The sequence below is a fragment of the Hyla sarda genome, chromosome 6 (assembly GCF_029499605.1).
Source record: "Hyla sarda isolate aHylSar1 chromosome 6, aHylSar1.hap1, whole genome shotgun sequence".
Lineage (NCBI taxonomy): Eukaryota > Metazoa > Chordata > Amphibia > Anura > Hylidae > Hyla > Hyla sarda.
Window position 1 is genome coordinate 221510009 of NC_079194.1, and position 25053 is coordinate 221535061.

Here is a 25053-nt window from a genome sequence, read left to right on the forward strand (position 1 = left end):
AGGAGTCCTATGAGACAGGAGAGAGCACAGAGGAGTACTATCAGACAGGAGAGAGCACAGAGGAGTGCTATCAGACAGGAGAGAGCACAGGGGAGTACTATGAGACAGGAGAGAGAGCACAGAGGAGTCCTATCATACAGGAGAGAGCACAGAGGAGTCCTATCAGACAGGAGAGAGCACAGAGGAGTATTATCAGACAGGAGAGAGCACAGAGGAGTCCTATCATACACGAGAGAGCACAGAGGAGTCCTATCAGACAGGAGAGAGCACAGATGAGTCTTTTAGACAGGAGAGAGCACAGAGGAGTCCTATCAGACAGGAGAGAGCACAGAGGAGTACTATCAGACAGGAGAGAGCACAGAGGAGTACTATCAGACAAGAGAGAGCACAGAGGAGTCCTATCAGACAGCAGAGAGCACAGAGGAGTGCTAGCTCACCCTCACTTACTGGACTTTGTCCATACCTGTGCTTCAGCTTGGACAAAGCCTTGATTTTTTAAGCCATGATTTCTATAAAAAGGAAATAACATTTTCTTATTAAATATATTAAAAAAGTTAATGTTTTACCAAGATGTACAACATATAAAAAGTTTTTGTATCTGACAGTGCTCATTTAGGTTGTGGGACTTCAAACACTTTCCCAATCTGGTGGTGTCTCACCAATGACCCAGTTGGAACAGATTTCACATTGCCAGTTCCTGGGCCTGGACCTACAACATTGCCCACTGCAACATGGTCACATCATCTACGTTTGCCAGGCAGCCAAAATGACAAAGAATGTCTGTCTTATTTATTATATGGACAGTGAAAAGCCTGGTGGAGCCATGAAGAATAGAGGACCCCATAATATTTCCAGTGTTGCTGGATTCTGATACCACTTTGAAGAGTAAAATAGAATTTTTACCATATTGTCCACTGGTTTGACTTTGGATGGCTGGCTAAGCCAAAGATCCAAAATCATTTCAGAAAAAATGCAAATACTTTCCGTGTTTTAGTCCATGTCATCCTAGCAAGTGTAGATTATAATCTCCAACAATCATAAAACAAATACCAAAGCTCGTGGTTAGTCACCTGCCATCCATTCATACCATGTGCACTTATCAGACACCTCACCCACTTCTGTCAATGAGGCAGTTTTCAAAGTAATTCAACCAGTTACATTCAACATACCACAGCTAGTATTGATCAGATACCAGACATATGACCTACTGCTATGTGGGAAATGCCAGCCAAAAGTTCTCATTTGTTTTTAAGACAGTAGGTTTTGATTACTTGTTAGATATCATTTACTCAGTTTTGTGCCGCACTTGCTTAGTGTGCGTGGTTTCACAGAAAGGGGCGCAATTTCGGTTGAAGGGTGTGCTGTTGTTTCCATCTTCAGCAGCTAACATCTTTTTCTGTACTCTGTATCATGTGCCTTTACTGTCACGGGACAGGGCTGATGTACAAAGTGATGTCACAGTAGCGGTATCATGCAGATAGAGATGTCATAGTACATGGATATTGCCCGCAGTAATATCATATATCGGAATAATATGACAGTATCACTATGTGACAGTAGTAGGATAATGTGCATAGTGAGATCACAGAAATGATGTCCTCAGTGAGTCAAAGTAATGGTATAATGCACATACTTATGTCACAGTATATGAATAATGCACACAGTGATATCACAGCAGTAGGGTTATGTACACAGTGATGTCACAGCAGCAGGGTAATGTACACAGTGATGTCATAGTACAGGATAATATACATAGTCAGAGAAAAGAAGAGTTCGCAAACGGCACTCACGGTACAGCAGGAAGTTTTATTCAGGAATGCTGGTACACGCAACAAGAAAGCCAGGTAAGTCGACCGGTTTCGCGCTGCACAGAGCGCTTACACGTGACTTCTCGTCAGAGGTCACGTGTAAGCGCTCTGTGCAGCGCGAAACCGGTCGACTTACCTGGCGTTCTTGTTGCGTGTACCAGCATTCCCGAATAAAACTTCCTGCTGTACCGTGAGTGCCGTTTGCGAACTCTTCATTTCTCTGAATATGACGCTTGTGCTGAAAGCGGACTGAGCACCAGGAGTGAGGCAGCACAGGACCCGTTTGTAGTGGTGAACCAGTAAGCTCCATCCCTACGTATGTGCAGCAGTGCCGTCTTTTTCCTTTCTACATGTGTATGAATAATATACATAGTAATGTCATAGTGTTGGGATCATCTACTGTACCTCGTAATTTCACAGTATTGGAATAATATACACCAGACTTTCCAAATTACGGTGCCTCCAGCTGTTGCAAAACTACAACTCCCAACATCTCCGGTCAGCCAAAGGCTGTCTGGGCATGTTAGGAGTTGTAGTTTTGAAACAGCTGGAGGCACACTTGTTGGGAAACACTGATATACACTGTGATTTCATATTAATAGCTAGTGTTAAGAATTCTCTTAAAAGTTAAAATTCTGCCTCCTGTCAGTTGTCATTAGACAAAGCTCATTGTAAATGGATTTATAAAGCGCCGCATGCTATATACTTAACCTTTAGTGGTAGCATTGTAATGCCAGTCTCCTGTGGGAACAGTGGCAAGACAGTAACAGTATCTACGTCACCAGGCAAAATTCCTTTGGCTTTAGCTACAATGACAACATTCAGATGACGGGACCTAAATGCTTAGGAATATATTATGCAACATCGCTCCACTGAATTCACTACAATCTAAACAATGGCAGGTTGTTTTGTCACTCTGGCACAGCAAACAATACTTTGAGGCGGCCAAATCTATTGACTTTTAGCAAAGCTACTTTCAATAAATCCTGAGACCTGACGAAGAGGGGTAAGACCCCCTCGAAACACGTTGTCTATTATTAAATAAACCAAGAATTATACGTCTGGAATCTGGAGTGCCTGTTCTTTCCTTCTTGGGATGAAATATGGATGACAGCCAATTTGTATACTTTTTCCCAGGGGCATTGCCTGTAAAGGACCCAAGAGATGAAATACCCATCCTGTTTTTGGCCAATTATCTAAAGTCCATGAGGGCTTTCCAACTCTCCCCAATAAATGAAAATGAGGAAGAGAAGAATTGTGCAAAAAACTAAGTAGATGCCATAAAATATAAGTTTTAATTAGAGAATATTAAAATACACCAAAATAATAAAGGGTAGTGTATTAATGTGATACAAACCCAAAACAAAAATACAAAGGAAGGGGGGGGAAACACAAGATGCAGCTCCCCTAACTCACATAAAGATCCTTATCTCTGTACACCAAGATAACACCAATATCAACCCCATTTTTTTAAATAAATATAATATAGAAGAATTGAACACACTGAATTTTAACAGCCTGTCCTTCTTATTCCCAGAAGAAATGCTGTTGCCCTAACCCCACACATTCAGAAGATGTTATTGTCATGTGTAAAAAAAAAATAAAAAAAACTTTTGGGGGTCCCATTGTTGAGACTCCCAAATGATCACAAGATATAGATATACTCCCGGCTTTATTTTAAATCTACTACTTTGCAGGCGATGGGCTCTATAAACTATAATGGAGCAAGTGTTCTGTAATATGCACTGAGCTGGGGAATGAAGAAATCTAGTAATCATTGAGGGTATCAGCAATGAGACCCCTACCGATCAAAACTCATGGAATGTCTACATAACGTCAAAAGTTTTTGTGTAGTTTTTGTGTGAGATGTAGCATTTGGGTGTTGCTCACTGACAACTCTGGTTCTACAGAATTTACAGGCAGAACGTGTGCTGTGACATCACTGTATATACTGTCATCACTTCCATCCTACGGAATTAACTGTACTTTGTAAATTTCAATTGCAAGTTGAGACTCTATTGCTTTTATGACAGGGAACACTATGTCGAGTTCACAGCTTGTTGCAGATAAATATCTGTATATAAAGTTAACATAGCTGAGACAATCTTTATGCATGAGATAATTCTGTATACCACTAAATAATAGTCATAACAAGAATATACAAGAAGCAAATCTCACCATACATGTTACCACTATACTGTTACTGACCAAATACAGTCCAGTATACCAAGATCAGCGTTACCAATATTACCAGTGCAAAAAAAACTAAAAACATGAATTCTCAGCATCTTCAAACAAAGTGAAATATGTGCACACTAAATATTTTGTGTTACCAATAAAAGACAAGAACACATAATAAGGAAGAAATGCCAGCGAGGTATAGCGGATCCCAGATTTATTAAATGGATAAAAACAGGAACGGTAAATACAGGGTTACGCGTTTCAGGCGTGTAACAGGACGCCCTTAGTCATAGTATGACTAAGGGCGTCCTGTTACACGCCTGAAACGCGTAACCCTGTATTTACCGTTCCTGTTTTTATCCATTTAATAAATCTGGGATCCGCTATACCTCGCTGGCATTTCTTCCTTGTTTCTGCATTCGGTGCTGCCATACACCTGCCGTGCGTTGGTTTTGGGAGGATGGTCCGGTGGTAGCTGATCAGCTCGCATTTTACCTAAGAACAAATAATACCACCGCACTTTGACCACCACTAATATTACCACTGACTTATTACTGAACTGATAGCGCTATACTGTTACTAACTAAAATCCGCTATAGAAAAGAGCCATATAGTGGTAGATCCCAGCTCTATACTGTTCTGCAGACCTATGTGTGATTACTCTGTAGTTACATCCAATAACTCACAGGAAGCATCGTGTCCACGTGACTCACAGGTATTGTCTTTCCTTATTGGAGTTCTTCACTTTTACTTTTCTTTTTTATCCGTCTCGAGCCATCGTGAAGACTTGTCTCTGCAGAATCTAACGGACAACATTTTAGGCTTCTTGCTCCAGCACAATCCCCATGTATTTACAAACTCCCCATTGTGTATGGCCCCACAAGTAATAGTGCCCACTTTGTATCCCCATATAGTAGTTAGGCTGCTCTGTGCCCTCAAACAGCAATTTGGGCTCCCTTTGTGCTCCTATATAGTAGTTAGACTCCCTTTGTGCCACCATATTGTACTGGGCACTCTCTGTGCTTCCATATAGTATTGGGCTGCTCTGTGCCCCCCAGATAGTAGTTAGGACTCATCTGTGCCCTTATACAGTATTAGGCCCCCTCTGTGCCCTAATATAGTATAAGATCCCCTCTGTATAGTATAGTAGTTAGGTCCTCATACTGCCCCCATATACTATTAGGCTTCATACTGCCCCAGATAGTATTAGGTCCTCATACTGCCCCCATATACTATTAGGCTTTATACTGCCCCAGATAGTATTAGGTCCTCATACTGCCCCCATATACTATTAGGCTTCATACTGCCCCAGATAGTATTAGGTTCCTATACTGCCCCCATATACTATTAGGCTTCATACTGCCCCAGATAGTATTAGGTTCCTATACTGCCCCCATATACTATTAGGCTTCATACTGCCCCAGATAGTATTAGGTTCCTATACTGCCTCCATAAAAAATAAAATAACCCCTATCATTGTTCCCCTGCAGGTCCCAGCATTCTGCTTCATGCTGAAATGACAGAACAGCCAGCCATTGGCTCTGTCCTGATACAGGGGCATCAATCTTTCTTCCTGAATCCCCTGACGGGCCCCTTTTCCATTGCAGGCTCAGTAGTTGCCCCCCTGAACTGCTTTCAAATGTTCTTCATTATTCTTTACAGTTGAGGGTGGCTTAAAGGGGTATTCCAGGCAAAACCTTTTTTTTTTATATATATATATATATCACCTGGCTCCGGAAAGTTAAACAGATTTGTAAATTACTTCTATTAAAAAATCTTAATCCTTCCAATAGTTATTAGCTTCTGAAGTTTTCTGTCTAACTCCTCAATGATGATGTCACGTCCCGGGAGCTGTGCATGATGGGAGAATATCCCCATAGGAACTTCACAGCTCCCGGGACGTGAGTCATCAGAGAGCAGTTAGACAGAAAACAACAACTCAACTTCAGAAGCTAGTAACTATTGGAAGGATTACGATTTTTTAATAGAAGTAATTTACAAATCTGTTTAACTTTCCGGAGCCAGTTGATATATAAAAAAAAGTTTTGGCCTGGAATACCCCTTTAATAGTGTGTTTTATTTCTCTAGACCAGTGGTCTTCAACCTGCGGACCTCCAGATGTTGCAAAACTACAACTCCCAGCATGCCCGGACAGCCAACGGCTGTCCGGGCATGCTGTGAATTGTAGTTTTGCAACATCTGGAGGTCCGCAGGTTGGAGACCACTGCTCTAGACTGAACCTCTCCATTGTATTTATAATTTTAATTTTGAGGAGAAGGAGAATCTTCCCTATAGTGTTCCGTTTATGGTAACCAAAAGTATTTTGTAAGAGCTCGTTCACGACCGTATATTGTTTAAAGCTCACAGCGGGTTTCTCACTGCAAGTTTGAAAGGGGCGGGCTCTCCGATGGCTGTCCGCAGCTGATATTCAGCAGCGGAAAGTCCACCGCAGACCCGCAGTCAATGGGACCTGCGGCAGATTTTCTGCAGTGGAGATTCCATTGCTGAAAATCAGCTGCGGACAGCCAGCGAAGAGCCCACCCCTTTTAAACGATTTTTAAAGGGGCGGGCTCTTTGCCAGCTGAGTTTGAAACAAAATACACTTGGATAAAGACATATGTCCATTCTATTTCCCTACAATATTTATCCTGAAGAGGAAAAACACACCAGAGGTAGAAGCCAGCTTTCCTTCCAGACACCAAATCTGACAAACAGAATAAATCCCTGGATCCATGACTCTTCTCTAGAATCTAGTGACAATGGGGGAGATTTATCAAAACCTACGCAGAAGAAAAGTTGTCCAGTTGTCCACAGCAACCAATCAGATTGCTTCTTTAATAAAAAAAAAAAAAAAAAAGAGACCTCTGCAAAATAAAAGACGCAATCTGATTGGTTGAAATGGGCAACTGGGCAACTTTCCCTTTGCACAGGTTTTGCTATATAGCTAGTAATATTTTTACGCTCCAAAAAGTCATTCAGGTCCCTTTAGGTACATAGTTGATTGATGCATGCATCGTGCAGCTATCTGCCAGTGTTAGGATCCCCAAAAATAGCATAAAAAGGCATTTCTACCTAAAATCCTGTTACAAATCCCATTCTGCTCTTTCTAAGCTACAGCTGGGTAAATTCTGGATGGCAAATCTGCCCATATATGCAGTAATAATGCTTAATCACACGATGTACAGAATATTGTGTTTCTAGGAGGGGTAGAACACAAACCTATAATTCTCTAAAAAATGGCCAATTGATGGCTGAGAATAGTTTTCTACTGAGCTATTTGTTGGTATTAAAGGGGTACTCCGGTGCTTAGACATCTTATCCCCTATCCAAAGGATAGCGGATAAGATGACTGATCGCGGGGGGCCCGCCGCTGGGGACCCCCGTGATCTTGCACGCAGCACCCCAGTTAAAATCAGTCCCTGGAGCATGTTTGCTCCAGGTCTGTCACGCCCCCTCCCATAGGCTTGCATTGAGGGGCGGAGTGTGACGTCACACGGGGGCGGAGGTGTGACGTGACACGCCGCCGGCCCCGTGGTCGCCGGTAATCAGACCAGGAGCGAACATGCTCTGGGGACTGATTTTAACTGGGGTGCTGCGTGCAAGATCACGGGGGTCCCCAGCGGCAGGACTCCCGCGATCAGGCATCTTATCCCCTATACTTTGGATAGGGGATAAGATGTCTAAGCGCCGGAGTACCCCTTTAAGGACTGATAGCCAGGCTGTTAGAAATCACGGCCATAAGCCCCTTTTCCACAGGATATCAGATCTGCTGGACAAGGAACCATTGTTGACGCCGTTAGTTTACAGTAGAATGTCATTATTCCATGCTACTAATATATACTGTTCTGTATATATAGAAAGAGTGGGGTCCCAGAGCCAACACTACCCCTTATCAATAGATATTTGCTGTTGTAATTCATTTCAGTATTTACAACTGACTGGACAATGAGGGTGACCAGGAGGTCACAAGCAGGGTGGTCGGTCATCCATTAACTTAGGGGCACATATACATTCCAAAGGTTTTAAGGACAGACTTGAGTTTGTTGTTGATTTTTATGTGACTTTTGGAGTTCTCAGATGTAGCCATATTGAAACTTGTAAAAGAGGTTATATGGTTATCCTTTAAAATTGAAGGTCTCACAACAGGCAAACAGTATGAGGGGATTTTGACAGCTGGCACCACTGGTGATACGTTGTTTAAGATTCTGAAATCATACTTTCATTAGGGCCCTTTATAGCTCCTTTTTTTATTTATTAAAATTTCAGCTGAAGTAGTACCGTATTTAAGTAGTACCGTATTTTTAGCCTTTTGGGGGCTATAGCAAAAGGTATAACAATTCCAGCTTTAAAATTAATATGTGTTGATACTAGTGGACCTTCTCCCATTGAGTTCAAGGACACGAAATAGTTAAAAGGCAAAATAACAAACATTTATTTTGCTTGGCTATTTCTTTGTGTTGCATCAGGATTTGTGTTACATCAGGCCCTTCAGGATCTGAGAACTGTGGGATTGAGCCTCCTTGTGAGGACCTGACACATGTGACATTATATTATCTAAGGCTCCTCTAGATATTGGGGAGGAGAGGAAGCAATTTATATCTGTTGCCACTTCCCCCACAGAGATGAGCTTATTCTGTTCTATATGGGTGTGTTACCATGCTGCGCAAAATTTACGGCAGCAGCGGGAAATACGCTGCGTATTCCTCGCTCACTATACACACAGGGCTTTCCAACGGCAGCCCTATGCGTGTAGTGAGTTTTGGAGGCGGAGCCGTGTGCTGGCGTGACTGTGACGAATGGCTCCGCCTCCAAAACTCACTGCACACATAGGGCTGCCGCCAGAAAGCCTTGTGTGTAAAGTGAGCAAGGAATACACAACGTATTTCCGGCTGCTGCTGTAAATTTTGTGCACCATGAAATATGCTGCGTATACGCCAGGTGGGAACGCACCCTAAAGGTTAAGGCACTCTCCTTTTTGTCTACTCCCCCACAGAGGTGAGTTCATCTTGTTCTATATAGGTGAAGAGTGCTCTCCCTCCCACAAAGGGGAACATATCTTGTTTTATATACAGTAAGTGATAGACACTTTACATTTGGTTTTGGTATCTACTGCATACGAGTGATGGTTTGGTTACATTTTCTTTTCCATTTTTAGTATGTTGATACTGTGTTGGGACCATTGAGTCCAACAACACTCAATGGAAAAGCATGGCTTTTTTAAACATTTTATGAGCTGTGAAACGGCTGATTTTTTGTAATTTGAAGGACAAAAACATCCAGAAACTTAATATGCACATTGCCTGAAGTGCTTGCCACTTGGTACACAGCTTCAGGGCCTAGCACAGCTGATACTATAACTCTTGGTGCTACTATGAAAACCTAGTAGACACATGAAAGCAATGCAGAATCTACAGCACGTGGCTTTAGCCTAAAACTAATAATTGGTGGGGGTGTTAGACCACACCAACCTAATATTGATGACTGAGGATAGGTTCTCAATTTTGATAGCCTGGATAATCCCGTTAAGGGCATATCTACCATACAGTAGGCTAATGCAGCTGCTATGGGGTCCTTGGAAAGAGAGTGCAGTCCTGGTTGACCCTATCTAATATCCTTTGCTATTAGGTGATGAGTGCCAGTTCAGGACATCTCTCCAAAAACAACTGCATTGTGGGAAATTGTCTTATGTAGGGATGAGTGAATTGGTTAACACGGTCATCCACTTCATCACAAGTGACATCTGACACCCACAGTCAACAATCGGTGGGTCCCTCAAACACAACCTTCAGTTGGCATGGCTCGGGAGCAGTCCCTGTCCTCCCATTGCCTCTTTCCTATGCTGTCCCCTGGCCCACAGAAGTATCTTATGCTGTGGGTTCAGCTCCACTATTTAGTGAGGACGATTTAGAGGACAGTCAGCAGCTGCTGCCCGCTAGGTGGGCAAGTAGTGATGAGGAGAGTGGCGTGGGAGGTAGTGTTGCCAGCGTTCAGGCTCCTGAAGCAGACACTGTTAAGGATCCTGAGGAGGACATCAGTGACGTGCAGACACAACTCGATGATGATGAAGCCGATCGCAATTGGGAGCCGGGTGCAGAAGGGGCTTCATCATTATCAGGAGAAGAGGGTTGCAGGTTGCCCATGAGCCATCAGCTGAGCCAGCAAGGTGGTAGCATGGTTGGCAGTCAGCATGGTGGCAGAAGTGGAAAGTCTGGAACCAAACTTGCCTGGGGTAGACCACCTGCTTCACGGCAGCCTACCTTACCGGGAGGTAGTGAAACAGGGGTTCCTGGAGTCGGCGGCAGTAGCAGTCAATCATTGCGGACTGTTGGTGGGAAAATCAGCTACTCAGCGGTGTGGCAGTTTTTCATCAAGCATCCGGAAGAAGTTAACATGGTCACATGCAAGATGTGTTGGCAGAAGGTGAAGTGTGGTCACCACGGCCCTGCGTCAACATATGCAGCGTCACCATAAAGCGGCCTGGGAGAACCGTGGCTCCGATGTGGTGGTCCACCCTGCTGCATTCAGAAATAAATCTAAAGGCGGTCCCTCTTTAGCCACTGCTTTCCCATAAAATCACATAGACATGAATGTCTAAAGGAAAAATGTTCTTAATTCACCAATGACGCGTTTCGGCATTAACCCTTCCTCAGATGCCAAGAGGGACCGCCTTTAGATTTATTTCTGCATATACTAACTGATAAACCTCGGTCTATCTGAATATCCCTACGGCCTTGCAGCAAATCCAGGAATTCTCTGTACCCAATGCAATTGGGTTATATATGCATATCGTGAATTCAGGTAGAAGAAACAGACATGGTCGCACATCTACATATTGTAATTTGATCTTATTGCTTCTCCGCATAAATTCAAAAACTAACATGTTGTTAGTATACATTTTGATCAAAAGGTACAAGCCCACTCGCCACATCAAGGCCACCTAATTAGAGTGGGTCCCTAACATCCCTAGCATAAAATGGCGTAGCACTGGGCGGTGACCACCACCGCCGCGACACCAGTGCCCACAGGGGGAATGACCCACTGGCAGAGCGGCCCCAGTCAGACTGGGAGGCTGCTAGGAAAGAAAAGGCCCTTGTGTAGCTAACTACTACTTATATAGGGTTGGGTTGAAGGGGTGGGGCAGAGTGCAGACACATGGTAAAAAAAAATAAAAAATCTGTTGCGCTCAAGGTGAGCATATTACTAGCCCCCTGACCCTCTGGTTTACTTGGGTAACGCACTAGGCGCCTTGTGTGTTTTTTTTTTCTTTTTCTCGTCCTGCTCCCTGTTTCAGCCAGCCAAGGCTCCACCACCTCAGCCAAAGGGAGCTGTGTGTCATACCCGTCTTCTGTCGCTTCAAATGCTCCTGCTTCTCCTACTTCGAGTCAGTCATTCCTTCAGCAATCCATCGGCGAAGCCATTTCCAAAAACAACAGTATGCGCCCATTCATCCAACGGCACAGAAGCTGAATGTGCTTCTGTCCAAGTTGCTGGTGCTGCAGTCCCTCCCTTTTCAAGTGGTGGACTTTGCACCTTTCAGAGAACTGATGGCTTGTGCCGAGCCAAGGTGGAGAGTCCCAAGCTGAAATTTCTGTGCAAAGAAAGCAGTAACAGCCCTGCACAATTTTGTGGAATAGAAGGTGGGCCCGTCCTTGAGCCTGTCGGTGTGTACCAAAGTGCACGGCAGCACCGACGTATAGAGCTATAACTACGGTCCGGGACAATGCATGTCCTTTAAGGCCCACTGGGTGAATGTGGTTCCTGCACAGCCACAACAGCAACTTGGACAGGTCACACCGCTTCCTCCTCCAAGCTCTCAGGCCATTGGTCCTGTGACAGTAAGCGACTCCGCCTCCTCATCCTCCACCGTATCCTCAGCCTCCACTGCACGGACAAGTCTCAATGCCCCTCCAGCATACCATGTGTGCAGGGCACGGCGGTGTCGTGCTGTTCTTCACATGGTTTGCCTTGGCAAAAAGAGTCACACAGGGGAGGAACTGCTAAAAGTCATTCGTAAAGAAATGGGTGCATGGCTTACTCCACAAAAACTGAAAATGGGAACCATGGTGACCGACAACAGGAAGAACATCTTGTCTGCCCTGCGACAAGGAAGCCTGAGCCATGCGCCATGCGTGGCACACATGTTCAATCTGATTGTCAAGCGGTTCCTGAAGAACCATCTGTAAGACATCCTAACAATGGGAAGGAAACTTTGCATGCACTTCAGCCACTGGTACACAACAAAGCACACCCTCCTTGAGCTGCAGAGTCAGAACGGTCTCTGGCTGAATGTCCGCTTGCAGCAGGCAGTGTGAACGAGCCCCAAAGTTACATTCACAGATGTGTATTTTGCTAAAGATTTTCTGCTGCTGGTTTTCCTACCCAGTGACTTCAATAGATAGGAAAATTTGCAGCAAAATATGCATGTGTGAACGTACCCTGATGATTGGGTCAAAGTGCCGTATTTTGCTGCGTATTTTGCTACCCAATTAAGTCAATGGGAAGCAAAATCAGTTCCGCATTTTGCTATGATGAATGTGCTAGGCTACGTTACCACAGAGTTCATGTACATGGTGAACACAGAACTTGAATGGAGGCATACAGAGCCCTACCCGTCCACATTATGAGCCATATGGGCTGCCATATGTTTCTTCCATGAGCACCTATATTCTTTTATACTTGTGTGATCTGGAAAGCAATATAAACACATGGATGCACAATGTATACGTTGAAGGCTATGCGTTACATATTACAGATCTGTATATCATGGATCTATAACATGGCCATGTGCATAAGACATAAGACTGACTTCATTCTAACTCATCAGGCTGTATTATCTGTATAATAAACTATCTATATAAAGCGTAGTTCTGATAATAGAAATGGAAACGATGAAGAGATAATATGACTATACATAGATTATAAGTGAGTTGCAGCACTGGATTTCTATTCAAACCATGTGAAAGTTGAATGTTGCAATCTAACTTCCACAGTGAGACAATAGCATTAGATGTGTACAAGTTATATAGCATAATACATATTCATTAACCATAGAATGTTTTCTTATTTACCTTTTTATATCGCCTTTATTTGCAGTGAACTATGGGACTGACTTCCTGTGAATACAGCGTCCCTCTAAAGACATTCCTCCAGGCAGACAGAAGCAAGTAAAGCTTGTAGCTGCTATCTAGCACTGAGTCAGCGTCCTATCCCACAACGTGCAGGAACAGCGGCATTCTTACCGGCCATGTGCTCCCTTTTAGCCTATCCCCTGCTGCCTTTCTGTTGTATGTCCTGTTGAACATTGACCACAAACATCTCAAATAGAGGAACTAAGGTAAACTAGGTTTATGTGTCACCTGAGTGAGGCTGTAAGGAACTGAACCTGACTGTCCTACCAGCTGTCTTCAAAGTGTACCTACAGTATATATATATATATATATATATATATATATATATATATACCAGTAACCCCCTGACCTACGATGGCCCCGACATACGATAATTTCAACATGCGATGACATCACATGTTGAAGGCAGCATCAACATACGATGCTTTTGTATGTCGGGGCCATCACATAAACGGCTATCCAGCAGCGCAGACTGCTTCAGCTGCCACCGGATAGCCGTTTACAGTGCCCCGTGTGGTCTTCTGACTATCACTTACCTGTCCTCGGGGCTCCGGCGCGTCCTCTTCGGGATCCCCTCCACCGTCGGCGCTCTCCATCGTCGTCATCACGTCGCTGCGCACGCCGTCCCATCATCCAATAGGAGCGGCGTGAGTAGCGACGTGATGGCAGCGACGGAGAGCAAGGATGCCGGGGAAGCAGAGGCCTTGCCGGAGCGTCGGGGACACCCCAGGGACGCGGCCATAGCGATGGAAGGCGATATCCAGGGCAGCGGTGACGAGCGGTGATGGTCCGGAGCGGCGGGGACACGTGGGTATAACCTCCAATACCAGTGGTCTTCAACCTGCGGACCTCCAAATGTTGCAAAACTACAACTCCCAGCATGTCCGGACAGCCGTTGGCTGTCCGGGCATGCTGGGTGTTGTAGTTTTGCAACATCTGGAGGTCCACAGGTTGTAGCCACTGTCCTATACTTTACATTGCACGGATCCCTCAACACACAATGGTTTCAACAAACGATGGTTCCTTTGGAACGGAGTACCATCGTATGTTGAGGGACCACGGTATATATATATATATATATATATATATATATATATATCCTCTTCAGGACATAGGGCGTATGGATACGCCCTGAATCCCGAGTCCTTAAGGACCGAGGGCGTATCCATACGCCCGTGGGAATTCCGGCCCCCACCGCTAGCCGGTTGGGGACCGGAGCCGGATGCCTGCTGCGTCATTATGACCCCCCATGTCGGCGATCGCCGCAGATCGCTGGACAATTCAGTCCAGCGATCTGCGGCGATTCCGGGTCAATCGGGTCTCCAGTGACCCGGTGACCCGGAATTACTGGCTGTTCGGGGCAGTCTCTGACGGCCCCGAACAGCCAGAGCCTGCAGGGGTGAGGTGGCACTGGTGCCACCTCACGATCGCCCTGATTCGTCGGCCGGTAATCAGGGCGCCTGCTGCGGGTGTCACTCCCGCACCCGCTCCGCCCCTCTTCTGGAGGACGTGAGCGGGTGCGGGACGTGCACCCCGGGTGCTGGGGACCCCGATCCCCGGCGCCCCTGTTGGGATCGGGGCCCCAGGAGCAGCTGCGGCGGCGGGACTGACCTGCAGCGTCTGGATCGTTGGAGGTGAGTGACAGCCTCCTGCTGTTGCTTAGCAACAGCTCCCAGCATGCAAAAAGGGCATGCTGGGAGCTGTAGTTATGCAACAGCAGGAGGCAGACCACCACAACTCCCAGCATTCCCTTATGGGCATGCTGGGACTTATGGTTTTGCAACAGATGGAGGCACATTCTTTCTATGGAAAAATGTACCTTCAGCTGTTGTCTAACTACAACTCCCAGCTTGCACAAACAGCTAAAGTGCATGCTGGGAGTTGTAGTGGTGCATCTGCTGGTTGCATAACTACAACTCCCAGCATGCCCGTTGGCTGTCGGTGACTGCTGAGAGTTGTAGTTTTGCAACAGCTGAAGGCACACTGGTTGTGAAACTCAGAGTTTTTTTTTTACCTAACTCAGTGTTTCACGACCGGTGTGCCTCCAGCTGTTGCAAACTACAACTCTCAGCAGTCACCGTACACCATGCACCGTACATGCTGGGAGTTGTAGTTTTGCAACAGCTGGAAGCACACTGGTTGTGAAACACTGAGTTAGGTCACAAACTCAGTGATACATAACCAGTGTGCCTACAGTTGTTGCAAAACTGCAACTCTCAGCAGTCACCGACAGCCAACGGGCATGCTGGGAGTTGTAGTTATGCAACAGCTGGATGTCCCCCCCCCCAATGTGAACGTACAGGGTACACTCACATGGGCGGAGGATTACAGTAAGTATCTGGCTGCAAATTTGAGCTGCCACAAACTTTCTGCTGCAGCTCAAATTGCCAGCGAGAAACTACTGTGAACCCCCGCCCGTGCGACTGTACCCTAAAAACACTACACTACACTACCACAAAAAATAAAATAAAAAGTAAAAAACACTACATATACACATACCCCTATACAGCCCCCCTCCCCTCCCCAATAAAAATGAAAAACGTCTGGTACGCCACTGTTTCCAGAACGGAGCCTCCAGCTGTTGCAAAACAACTCCCAGTATTGTCGGACAGCCGTTGACTGTCCAGGCATGCTGGGAGTTTTGCAACAGCTGGAGGCACCCTGTTTGGGAATCACTGGCGTAGAATACCCCTATGTCCACCCCTATGCAATCCCTAATTTAGGCCTCAAATGCGCATGGCGCTCTCACTTTGGAGCCCTGTCGTATTTCAAGGCAACAGTTTAGGGTCACATATGGGGTATCGCCGTACTCGGGAGAAATTGTGTTACAAATTTTGGGGGGTATTTTCTGCTTTTACCCTTTTTAAAAATGTAAAATTTTTGGGAAAACAAGCATTTTAGGTAAAAAAAAAAATTTTTTTTTACATATGCAAAAGTCGTGAAACACCTGTGGGGTATAAAGGTTTACTTAACCCCTTGTTACGTTCCCCGAGGGGTCTAGTTTCCAAAATGGTATGCCATGTGTTTTTTTTTTTTGCTGTTCTGGCACCATAGGGGCTTCCTAAATGCGGCATGCCCCCAGAGCAAAATTTGCGTTCAAAAAGCCAAATGTGACTCCTTCTCTTCCGAGACCTGTAGTGCGCCAGCAGAGCACTTTTCACCCCCATATGGGGTGTTTTCTGAATCGGGAGAAATTGGGCTTCAAATTTTTAGGGGTATTTTCTGCTATTACCCTTTTTAAAAATAAAAATTTTTTGGGAAAACAAGCATTTTAGGTAAAAAATTTTTATTTTTTTTTACATTTGCAAAAGTCGTGAAACACCTGTGGGGTATTAAGGTTCACTTTATCCCATGTTACATTCCCCGAGGGGTCTAGTTTCCAAAATGGTATGCCATGTGTTTTTTTTTTTGCTGTTCTGGCACCATAAGGGCTTCCTAAAGGTAACATGCCCCCCAAAAACCATTTCAGAAAAACGTACTCTCCAAAATCCCCTTGTCGCTCCTTCCCTTCTGAGCCCTCTACTGCGCCCGCCGAACACTTTACATAGACGTATGAGGTATGTGCTTACTCAAGAGAAATTGGGCTACAAATACAAGTAAAAATTTTGTCCTTTTACCCCTTGTAAAAATTCAAAAATTGGGTCTACAAGAACATGTGAGTATAAAAAATGAAGATTGTGAATTTTCTCCTTCACTTTGCTGCTATTCGTGTGAAACACCTAAAGGGTTAAAACGCTGACTGAATGTCATTTTGAATACTTTGGGGGGGGGTGTAGTTTTTATAATGGGGTCATTTATGGGGTATTTCTAATATGAAGACCCTTCAAATCCACTTCAAACCTGAACTGGTCCCTGAAAAATACTGAGTTTGAAAATTTTGTGAAAAATCGGAAAATTGCTGCTGACCGTTGAAGCCCTCTGGTGTCTTCCAAAAGTAAAAACACGTCAATTTTATGATGCAAACATAAAGTAGACATATTGTATATGTGAACCAAAAAAAAATGTATTCGTAATATCCATTTTCCTTACAAGCAGAGAGCTTCAAAGTTAGAAAAATGCTAAATTTTCAAATTTTTCATCAAATTTACGGATTTTTCACCAAGAAAGGATGCAAGTATCGACAAAAATTTACCACTATGTTAAAGTAGAATATGTCACGAAAAAACAATCTCGGAATCAGAATGATAACTAAAAGCATTCCAGAGTTATTAATGTTTAAAGTGACAGTGGTCAGATGTTCAAAAAACGCTCCGGTCCTTAAGGCCAAAATGGGCTCCGTCCTGAAGGGGTTAAATATCTATATATATATATATATATATATATATATATACACACACAAATAGATCAACCATAACAAAAACATCACCTGTCCTATACTATGTATGCCCCTTGTGTTGCCAAAACAGCTGTGACCCTTCAAGGCATTGACTTCACAAGACCTCAGGAGGCTTCTTCTGGTATCTGGCACTTTGGAGGCCAAGTCAACATCTTAAACTGTCATGTTGAACAATCCAATCTTTGCTGTGTGACCAGGGCATTATCCTGCCACTTGAGGCCACTAAAAGGAAGAGAGGGGGGGAGGGGTGTTGGTCTGTTCAATATTTAGGTGAGTTGTATGTGCAAAGTAACATCCACATGGATATAAGATCCCAATTTTTTCCAGCAGAACATCCCCCAGAGCGTTACACTGCCTCTGCCTACTTGTTTTCTTCCATAATGCATCCTGGTGCCAATTCTCGTCCTTTTAATGCAAATGCACCAGACCATGTAAAAGAAAATGTAATTCATCAGACCAGGCCGCCCTCCTCTATCTGCATTGAAAATGTATTCTCTGCATTTCAGTTCAATTATATAGGTTACAGCCAAAAGAATAAAACGTGCAGTCCTATATGGCACCTTACACCATGGTTAATCAACCCGTGAGGGTCCTGGTCCAGTATTTCAGTCATTTGAACTTGAGAATTTGAGCGCTAGAGAAGCTTTATTCCCTGAACATACATTTGCAACATTTTTATGTACACATGCTTTAGCACTTCAAGTTTCCTAAAATTTCAAGGGACAGTGACCAAATTAACATTCTACTGTCTCCTAAGCCATATTATACTGCCTCCTAAACCATCTTTGGTATTGTGAAAGGAGTGTTGTGAAAGTAAAGTTGTGAAGTAAAGTTGTTTCCCAGAATCCTAGCGTCAGAAGGCTCATTCCTGTTCTTTGCATTGGTGTACAGTTTCACTGACAAAAAACATTTGTGGGTCACAAAGGGACATCGGGTGAGCACCTCACTGCTATGTGACATATTATCAGGGACTACTACACAGAGAAAAACCCTCATCATCCCTACTGCACACTCACGTTACTATTGCATCAATGGTGGAAAGAGTCAACATAGGCACTATTACCGATTGGTGGCTAAGCAGCACCATACACTGCAAGCTGAAATGCTCTGTGTGTACCGAACCCTTTCTATCATAGCCAGAAGGAACTGAACAATACAGTCTCTCTTCTATGCGAACAGACCAGTTGAGCTAGACTTTGTTCCTCACATGCATCAATGAGCCTTGTGTGCTAGTGGATTCACTGCCGATACACCTTCTTTGGACCACTTTTATCGGGTACTAAAAATAGCATACTGGGAATAACTCACAAGACCTGCTGTTTTGAAAATGTGAAAATAACTACTCAGGTTCTTATGCCTATTCATTTTATCTAATTTAAAGGGGTATTCCAGACAAAACTTTTTTTTATATATATATATCAACTGGCTCTGGAAAGTTAAACAGATTTGTAAATTACTTCTATTAAAAAATCTTAATCCTTCCAATAGTTATTAGCTTCTGAAGTTTTCTGTCTAACTGCTCAATGATGATGTCACGTCCCGGGAGCTGTGCATGATGGGAGAATATCCCCATAGGAACTGCACAGCTCCCGGGACGTGAGTCATCAGAGAGCAGTTAGACAGAAAACAGCAACTCAAATTCAGAAGCTAATAACTATTGGAAGGATGAAGATTTTTTAATAGAAGTCATTTACAAATCTGTTTAACTTTGCGGAGCCAGTTGATATATAAAAAAAAGTTTTGGCCTGGAATTCCCCTTTAAACTTAAAAATGTTTTAATCACTTGCCACCTAATATTTTGCACCCTTTCACTTGCACCATTGTAACAAGATGATAAACATGTTTTCTTTAAGCTTTTGGTGGCTTTAATATGCTTTTTCTTTATAAAGGGATATCATTTTAAAGGGAATCCGTCATCAAAATCACCTGCACTTACCTATTGGGATGGGCTTGTAGTGCGGGTGACGCTGATGACAAAGGCACTTACCGTTTTCTGATCCTTGCCTCTGTTATTCCTCTTTTTCTCATTATGCAAGTGAAGTTGCTTGGTGTTGGGTGTTCCCAAGCCCCGAGTGCAACTTATCAGGAGTTTCATATTAAAAACCTATTTGAGGTTCAATTGATACCTATCACTCACTCAATCCACTCAGGGAGATACACTGATTGACAATCAATTTCACATGCTGTTGTGCAAATGGATCAGACAACAGTTGGAAATTATAGGCAAGACACCCCCAATAAAGGAGTGGTTCTGCAGGTGGTGGCCAGACCACTTCTCAGTTCCTATGCTTCCTGGCTGATGTTTTGGTCACTTTTGAATGCTGGCGGTGCTTTCACTCTAGTGGTAGCATGAGACGGAGTCTACAACCCACACAAGTGGCTCAGGTAGTGCAGCTCATTCAGGATGGCACATCAATGCGAGCTGTGGCAAGAAGATTTGCTGTGTCTGTCAGAATAGTGTCCAGAGCATGAAGGCGCTACCAGGAGACAGGCCAGTACATCAGGAGACATGAAGGAGGCCGTAGGAGGGCAACAACCCAGCAGCAGGACCGCTAACCCCGCTTTTATGCAAGGAGGAGCAGGAGGAGCACTGCCAGAGCCCTGCAATATGACCTCCAGCAGGCCACAAATGTGCATTTGTCCACTCAAACGGTCAGAAACAGACTCCATAAGGGTGGTATGAGGGCCCGACATCCACGGGTGGGGCTTGTGCTTACAGCCCAACACCGTGCAGGACGTTTGGCATATGCCAGAGAACACCTTGGCAAATTCGCCACCGGTGCCCTGTGCTCTTCACAGATGAAAGCAGGTTCACACTGGGTACATGTGACAGACATCACAGAGTCTGGAGATGCTGTGGAGAACATTCTGCTGCCTGCAACATCCTCCAGCATATCCGGTTTGGCGGTGGGTCAGTAATGGTGTGGGGTGGCATTTCTTTGGGGGGCCGCACAGCCCTCCATGTGCTTGCCAGTGGTAGCATGACTGCCATTAGGTACCGAGATGAGATCATCAGACCCCATGCTCGTGTGGTTGGCCCTGGATTCCTTCTAATGCAAGACAATGCTAGACCTCATATGGCTGGAGTGTGTCAGCAGTTCCTGCAAGAGCTTGAACTGAATCAGATTGAGAACATCTGTGACATTATGTCTCGCGCCATCCACCAACGCCACGTTGCACCACAGACTTTCCGGGAGTTTGCCTCATCAGGAGCATGCCCAGGCATTGTAGGGAGGTCATACGGGCACGTGGAGGCCACACACACTACTGAGCCCCATTTTGACTTGTTTTAAGGACATTACATCAAAGTTGGATCAGCCTGTAGTGTGGTTCTCCACTTTGATTTTGACTATGACTCCATATCCAGACCTCTATGGGTTGATAAATTTGATTTCCATTGATAATTTTTGTGTGATTTTGTTGTCAGCACATTCAACTATGTAAAGGCGAAAGTATTTCAAACAATTAGTTCATTCATTCAGATCTAGGATGTGTTATCTTAGTGTTCCCTTCATTTTTTTTTTGAGCAGTGTATATCATAGATCATAACTTAACAATAGTAACATGTAACTTACCAGGTTACTCTCTAGCCACGCCATGACATAGGACGCTGTTGTGTTGGGAATCTGATTCCTTAAGGCTTCCCTTTCTTGAGGGTTTTCCACCAATTCCAGTGATATTTTTAATTCTTCTATTAGATGCAAAATTGTTATAGTCCCAAAGTATTCTGACGGAACCAGTGATCCCACTTCAAAGACTCCACTGGCAAACTCTGTGACTGCCTTTGTGCCTAGTTCCAATAAAGATAGAGAATTAACCACTGGATCTTTTATTCATTTTGTGCATTTATTATACAAAGAAAACTGCAGGTATATTTCTGTGACTAGCAAGAAAAACAATATGGTTTCTGATTCCCCCCATTCCCCCGAGATCTTCTGCCTGGTGCCCCAGTGTTCTGAAGCTTTCTTTTCAGAATACTGGCTCTTCTTTTGCTTAGAGCTGCCGTGGTCGACATGCCCCCTTCATGCACCTCTATGAGAGAGGTAGAGGTACAATGCTTGTGTATCCCCGGCTTTCTCATAGAGATACACGAAGGGGAATGTCAGCTACTGCTTCGTGCAGTGGTCAACAGTAATCCAGCACGGAGTGCATACGGACAGCCGGGGGAACAGAGCAGAAGATTGAAGGGGGTCCCAGCAGTCTCAACCCCTGCGATCAGACACTTACAGTATACCCTATCCTGAGGATATGGGATAAGATGAAAAGTACTGGAGTTCCCCTTTAAAGATGGTGACCCCACTGATATAGGGCAAGAAGGTGGGAGAGCCTGGTGCAAACCATAACTCGTGGGTGACTTGCCATGGTTTTGCAGATCCTGTTTAATAGTACAGTCTTACCCTGTTGCAGTATTGCTGTAGAATCTATTTAGACATCATTTACAAGTAAGGCTGCATTCACATCACGATTTCTCCAATTTCTCCATCCGACCTGAGTACATGATTTTTATAACTTAAAATCGTATGAAATCGTATATAAAGTCGGATCCATTGTCCTCCATTAAAACATCGGAACCATTACACACATCCGATTTGATCTGCATCCGATTTCACACGATTTTTGTTCAGGTCTGAAATCGTGGTAAACCCCGATTTCAGACCCGAACAAAAATCGTGTGAAATCGGATGCGGATCAAATCGGATGTGTGTAATGGATCCGATTTTTTAATGGAGGTCAATGGATCCGACTTTATATACGATTTCATAAGATTTTAAGTGATAAAAATCGTGTACTCAGGTCGGATGGAGAAATCGTGATGTGAATGCAGCCTAATAGGTAATATTGACATGATGACAATATGTTTGTGTGCCAGCTACTTACTTTAGATGCCAATAGTAGTTGAACACTGTGCAAAAGTTACATTGACTAAAGAAAGTCACATGATTAACCTAATGAGTCGTATGCTGTGCCAATGTGTAGGGTGCCCCGAAGGGTTAAACACTGTTACATTGTTTTACAAACTCAAGTAGTATGATGATAGCCTGCTATGGAAAAATGCTATAGATAAGACACTGTCTGCAGATCTTCCCAGTTCTATGAATTCCTCTGTAATAATTTTTTGTTGTAAGAAATTTCCAGTCTTCTTTCTTCACCACTGGGTGTCCCCACAACATTAGACAGATAATCAGCCAATGAAAAGGGTAAATATGTACAGTGCGCGGTGGAAAAAATGACTTGAAGAGAATCTGCACACACATGGATGAAAAAGTGGGCGCTAACAACACGAAAATATAAATATAAAAAAGAAACTGGAATTTATACTTTGATAAAATTTGCTGAAATGTTTTGTACAGCACAATACTTATACACTGTTGTGTAAAGACACATACAGTACTATAAACAAAGATTATTGTCTAGATTTAAGGCACTACATATAATAAATAAGGAAGAAAAAGGTGTGGTCATGATACCTATCACCCATAACCCTTTCCTGATTTGACACTTTGTGGTGTCCTAGAGCGGGGGCACCTTTTGCTATCATGAACACTGTTCGTGTGGCTGTTGCCTCAAAGGTCCCCAGCTCAATCTCAGGTCTATGTTTCCAAATGTGTTTCTATGCAAGTGTATTTTTCTATTTTTTTTCTTCCTTCATAGACTAAATGAATGTGCAAGGGGATAAATGTCTGTACCCATGTCCCAAGCTGATAACATGTCCATCCTTCAGCCAATCAGCACATGTTAGTTAGTTAGGCCCTGGCTTCTGGTCAATGAACATCACTCAGTAGCAGCTCTCACACCTTCAGTGGGATTCTGCCGCCAACAAGAATATTTCAGATCCAGACAACAAGCTGCAAACTTGTGGTGTGTCCTGCTACATGGGTAGTACCAACACAATGTGGAATCTTTAGAGACAACAGCAAAGCTGATGGACCCTTTAGAAAAGTCAGGACTATGTTAAGGTATCCTCTGGGCTGAGTTGCCAAAGCAATGGACTAATGTCTGAATTCTCTCTTCTGGATGTCCTCATGTTAGTAACATCTTAGAATACCCAGGGAAATTTAGGGAGAGGGAGGGAGACTTTGCAAGAACCTGTGAAGACCCCTAAAGTATGCACTCTCACTTGGATAACTGCCAGAATAGGAGCGCAGCCCCAAAGTCTAAAGTAAGTGTATCCTGCGAGCCATGAAGAACAAGCCAGGTACCTACAGAGGTTACTTCTAGCAATAGATCCTAGAACTGCAAGCCTCTGAGCCTGATCATGCAACAAGGGAGAAGCAGAGCTCAGTCAAATCTGTCACCAGTTAAGTCAGTCACAAGTCCAGGCAGTCTAAAGTCGTCAGTCTAAAATCCAGTCAGTCTCAAGTCAAGTTGTAGTCTGAAATCCAGTCTTTCTAATGTCTTAGGTCTTGAGTGTGAAATAAGTCCCAAGTCTATATTCTTTACATTATTCAAGGACTGGGACAATGACATACTACCAGCTATCTCTACCTAGCGTGTCAATTGTAATATCCCCAGTTTGTATCATTATCAGCGTCCTCTGTTTTACTGGATTTGCAACATCAGTAAAGAACAAGTTGTTATCTATAAATCCTGGCTTATGAGGTATTTATTCCTGGGGATTTGATACAGGTGGCTGATTTATTGAAGCAGTGATTAGTGGGAACTGTCAGTTTACTACACGATTGTTTTACTTAAGCCACGGGACACTACAACCCTCATTATAGCCACACATAGTAACTACAACCCTACTTCTGGCATCACAAACCTGATTCATATTGTCTAGCTATTACTCCCGCCCACCATAACTTCATAAATCTTAGAAAATTTAGCAATGACCCTCAGGGGAGTAGTATGACCATACTGGTTGCTGGAGACTTGATCTCCCAACTTCTACCCTGTAGCTCTTTTACCAAAGAAAGAGGAGCTTTTAGTCTTATAATCCTTGAAACAATAAGTTAAATGTTGAGATAGCAAACTATATCCATTATATGAATACTTGTAACATACATTGGTTTAAAAATGTGTATATTTTTGGGTGAAAAACTGCTCTATAATCCTACCACTAGGGGTCCCTCTACTGTCCAGAACACTGTCTTTTGACTGTGTGTCTCTGTAGCCTGATCTGTGAGTCGGGGAGTCTGTCACAGAGCCTTAGTGCACAGAGCAGCCAATTGTAAGCTCTGGGCAAGCATCATCTCATGTGGAAACACCCCCTCCTCCTCAGTTAAGTGAATACAGCGTGAACAACGCAAACAAATCAATTAGGATCCATAAAAGGATAAAAACTAGGATATAAGCACCAGCATTTTTTTTTATCTCCTGACAGGTACACTTTAAGGGAATCTGCCAGTTGTATTTTCTGATAAGAGCTGCAGACACTGTTGGATAGCTGTTACCTTTCCTGGAGCTGATGGTGGTTGCCAAACTTATAAAATTACCTTTTTTATTTCTCAGTCAAGTGTCAAGGAGGCGGGGCCAATATGTTTAAGCTTTACAGCCTTACACACTGTTTTGCTTTCCTTCACCTTTCAGCTCCTCCTTGAATGATGCATAGAGGCTTGTATATAAGTCAAGGAGGGGCACGGGGGGTACGAGGGGGTTG

The 25053-nt window shown here is 43.9% G+C and overlaps 1 protein-coding gene across 6 annotated transcripts in view; it reads right to left on the bottom strand.

The window, feature by feature from the left end:
• PPFIBP2 (PPFIA binding protein 2) overlaps nucleotides 1–25053 on the bottom strand; it is a 214250-nt gene that overhangs the window by 165747 nt on the left and 23450 nt on the right. For all 6 annotated transcript variants that reach the window (XM_056526592.1, XM_056526593.1, XM_056526589.1 and 3 more), the window contains exon 3: nucleotides 21029–21243. In XM_056526592.1, the coding sequence (XP_056382567.1) occupies nucleotides 21029–21243 (215 nt within the window). The remainder of the gene's footprint in view (nucleotides 1–21028; nucleotides 21244–25053) is intronic.